At 44.7% G+C, this 3,941-nt stretch overlaps 1 protein-coding gene across 1 annotated transcript; it reads right to left on the bottom strand.

The window, feature by feature from the left end:
- Positions 1-458: 458 nt before the first annotated feature.
- Positions 459-2,741, bottom strand: LOC119292491. The gene is made up of 7 exons (XM_037571315.1): positions 2,403-2,741; positions 2,180-2,326; positions 1,872-2,096; positions 1,253-1,799; positions 963-1,168; positions 670-870; positions 459-599 (listed from the first exon to the last, which is right to left on the bottom strand). Exons 1-7 carry the CDS (start codon positions 2,739-2,741, stop codon positions 459-461), a joined length of 1,806 nt encoding a protein of 601 aa, XP_037427212.1.
- Between the last annotated feature and the right edge of the window lie 1,200 nt (positions 2,742-3,941).

The following is a 3,941-nucleotide window of genomic DNA, read 5'->3' as shown; positions in this document are numbered from 1 at the left end:
CTTATTCCTTCTCCATAATTTTCAGAATCTTCTCCTTCACCTTAGTCAGTGTGTTGCTCTCTGAAAAAAGTATTTCCACGAGAATGCGTCCCCTTGAAGAATTGATCTCGTCCTGGTCAAAGTCATGTCTGAAGGCATCCCCATCCCAGAGTTCGATGCACTTCATCACGAAAAGTCCGCAAGACACTCTAAAAATAAAAATGCTAGTCAAGTCATGATGGAAAACACAATTACATATGCATTTGACTATGAGCTTACCCGTCTTTTTGTCTCGGCATGTCGTACTCCTTTATTGGCCATTTAGACACATCTGGATGATGTGTACCTATAGCAGAGTTTACCTGATTTGTATCTACAACAATTTCTGCCCTCTGTAAAAAAAATTGTCAACACAATATTAAGCATGTACAAAGTGATCATCTTACAAAGTACAAATGTATTCATGTTATGCAAAGTTGTTAAGTTACCATCGAAGCAATCTTCGCATGAACTGCCTTGCTTATTTTACCAGTAGAACTTAGAACTTGAAACTCTTTCTTCTTATTGTGCATGACAATGGTTATCCAATGATTCTTGTTCACATTCAAAGTGAAAAATGCCTACAAAACAGTAAGCTTATGTACAAAAAGTTTGCTATGTACTGTCAATAGTTGTTTGAAATGCAAATACCTTATCTTTTGCGAAGTACTCGTCAATTACTCTTGACACAGTTTTTGATTCTTTCGTGAAAAATTCCATGTAGTTCATGTTCGAGTTTTTCAGCTTTCCTTTAGCGCGCTGTATAAGGCAGTATGACACCCATGATGTTAGAACATGCCGATCAGCCATAGGAGTAGTAGTCAGCAAGTGGTTCGAATAACAATTGATGACCTATCAAAATTGAGAAGCCAAAAAATGACAGTTAGAAAATGTACTTAATACAACATAAGTGTATAAGAACATAAAATAATGTGCATACTTACAGCGCCATTCAACCAGTCGCCCGAAGTGATAGCTTGAAGCATTTCCGCCCTACACATTTCCCCACCTATTCCCGTCATGTGGACCACAGTCTGTTTTAAATGCTTCGGCGAGTCTGCTAGCGTGTCGATATAAACCCTCGCGCCCTCTATGTGATTCTCATCCATAAAGTCCGTACTAAGGAGAACATCACGTATACGAAACAGACCTACAACAATGAGCGGACATGTAGTTAATTAACTACAAATGTTAGAACATAAAAAGCTTTACAAATGTTTTAGAATTAACTTACTTTTTTTCACACGTTTGCGTGGACCATCCTCAATAATAAAGGGGGACCGACAATACTTTGACTGTTGGCGTTTCCGCTTCCCATCATGCTCCTCAGTCCCATTATTATTCGCGTCCTTACAGATTGTTGTCGGACTAGGGTAAGTACCTTCCGCTGAATTTTCAGCACTAGACCCGACTGATACTGCATTTTCTTTCTGTGGGTTCCTAGTAAGAGAAGGAAAATCATTCGTGCCTAATGATGGTGATGCTTCCTTGGGTGAACCATTATCCTCAATAATAAAGGGGTCGTTTTGAACACCTTTACCGGGTGTACCGGACTGCATGCCTTCGTCATTGAGAAAGTTCGTAGCATTTGGACCCGTGAAGGATGCATCCATCTTCTCGTCCGCGCGTTCTTCCAAAGGAGATGAAGTAACTTCTGTATGATACTTTGGCTTGTACTTTCTCACCAACTCATCACTTTCGTCCTCAAAAGCGCGCTCATCAAGGAAGTCCCCACTTCGCTTCACCAGCAAACCCTTCTTACTTAGCTTCTCGAGCAATATCTGCAAGAACACATGGAAGACAATAAGTACATGTAGTTGCCCACGTAAAATAAAGTACACATTAATAATTACCTCAGCACATTTCTCAGGAATTAGACGTATCTCTTTCTGCATATCTCTTATGCATTTCATGAAGTGTTCTTTCGTACCGCCTCTGCTCGATGAAGCTGTGGGCTTACAACCTTTTCTAGTTCTGCCTCCACCTTTAGGTGAAGGTGGCTCGGTATCTTCCTCTTCGATTATTGCTTCTTTTGCTATTCTGGCATGTCTATACTGTTCGCTTATTAAATCATCAATCTGTGAAATGTTCAACGAATTAAGAATAAGTGATCCGTTATGTACTAGAATTAATGCATGCACTACAAGATATAAATATTTACCGTGCCATGACCACGGTCGTTCTCGTTGTCATATATGTCACGCTTCTTAGCCTCCATTTCGGACCAATTTACCATCAATGGGTACTCCGACAACAAAGGATTGAATGTTTCTACTGAAGTTGGCTGCACCTTCTCCCAGTACATGTACTGCAAAAACATGAAAAGCATTATTGTTCCTGCAATAGATAACAAGTAAGTAATTCACAATAAAATTACGGTATACCTGGATGAGCGCCAGGTTTCCAACAGGCCACTTGAACTTTTTAACATCTTTAACAGTCTTTGTGATTCCTTCAATGCAGACGCGTAACGTGAACGCATTCCAGTTATATGATTTTATGGCATCGACGTCCTCCACCAACTGGTAAAGAAAATGTGGAACATGTCTGGTGGAGTGCGGTGCTATTATTGTGCCAATGAGGACTAATACCGCTCGCCGCACAAAGTCGTCATCATACGTCCCACTCGAAACTATGTTGTTGATCAACTGATCGATCACTATTTCTCCACTTCGCGCGTCTACAAACTTAGAAGGAACCATTTCCTTCGCGTACTCGTTCATTTTACCTAATGCCTTCATAACATCTTTGCCCTTATTCACAAGGCCAAAAATATGAAAGACATCATCCGTCCGCAAGGATATGTCACCTTTTGTCGGACGCAACACGAATCTTTTTTTAATCGGGTCATATTTTTGAATGATGTATTTCAGCAAACATTTTCGCATTTGCACGCTAGGTATCTGCAAGAAATTCTGCAAGCTGGTGCCACGTAGCCGCGTTCGTTGCCTGGCGTTTAACTTGCTGACCAGCGTGCACCACTTCTCCACGGAGCAATAAACTTCTCCGTATTCTTCCATACTAGATGAAAAACAACATCAACTATTAGCTATTTGACACAGTGATTTCACATACGTCCACGGCAAGAAACTTCACTTTACCTTCGGGGCCGGGGTTGTTCGTGCGGGGGACGGATCGTGGACGTGACGGCGACCTGCGGATCGTCGACGTGGCGGGATCGGTCGTCGAGGCGGCGGCCGTTCGTGGACGCAGGCGCCCGTTCGTGGAGGCGGCGGGGCTGCTGGCGGCTGCCTGCTAGCGTCTTGCCGCGGGGCCGGATGGAGGCGGGCGGAGGGGCTGCTAGCGGGGGGAGGCGGGCGGCGGGCTGATGGCGGCGGGCGGCGGGCGACGGGGCTGGATGGCGGCGGGCGGCGGGGCTGATGGCGGCTGGCGGCTGGAGTCGGGGCGTGGCGATCATGGAGGAGGCGGGCGTGGAGATCGTGGAGTCGTAATCTAAGGGTTTGACCCCCGATGGATTCTCCTGCATGTATGCAATGATTGATACGCCTGGCCCATTCAGTAATTCTGCTGGCCTTTTTTTTTGACAACTACATTGATTTATCCAACTTTGTCTACTGGAGAGGGGGTTCCGAAGTACTTTTTTTACTCTACCAACCGGTCCCAAACTTTTTCCACATGCTGGCATCACCGTCGGCATCACGCAAGCCAGTTTGCATATTTTTCTGACGCTCGATGCATTTTCTACGATTTTCCCGATGAAAAAGCCCCGAAACAATGGCCGGACGTGACGCAACGTTGGTTTGGTGCCCGATTTCGTTCAAACCTTGCGTGGTGGCCTACGTTGGCCGTGCCCACATGTGTGCACACTTTCGTGCACTTGCATGCATGCGATCACGTAGACTTTGTGAAACCAGCAACGTATCGATGTGCCGGAGAGGGGTTCCGAAGTACTTTTTTTTCCG

The sequence above is a fragment of the Triticum dicoccoides genome, chromosome 4B (assembly GCF_002162155.2).
Source record: "Triticum dicoccoides isolate Atlit2015 ecotype Zavitan chromosome 4B, WEW_v2.0, whole genome shotgun sequence".
Classification (NCBI taxonomy): Eukaryota; Viridiplantae; Streptophyta; class Magnoliopsida; order Poales; family Poaceae; genus Triticum; species Triticum dicoccoides.
This window is presented reverse-complemented; position numbering and strand designations above follow the sequence as displayed.

What these genes read in the sequence shown, in the direction of transcription:
- LOC119292491 (XM_037571315.1), bottom strand. Translation starts at nt 2,741, where the DNA reads ATGAACGAGTACGCGAAGGAAATGGTTCCTTCTAAGTTTGTAGACGCG. An exon ending in GAAACCTGGCGCTCATCCAG is followed by an intron (nt 2,327 to 2,402) that starts GTATACCGTAAT and finishes ATGTTTTTGCAG; the next exon opens with TACATGTACTGGGAGAAGGT. An exon ending in ACGACCGTGGTCATGGCACG is followed by an intron (nt 2,097 to 2,179) that starts GTAAATATTTAT and finishes AACATTTCACAG; the next exon opens with ATTGATGATTTAATAAGCGA.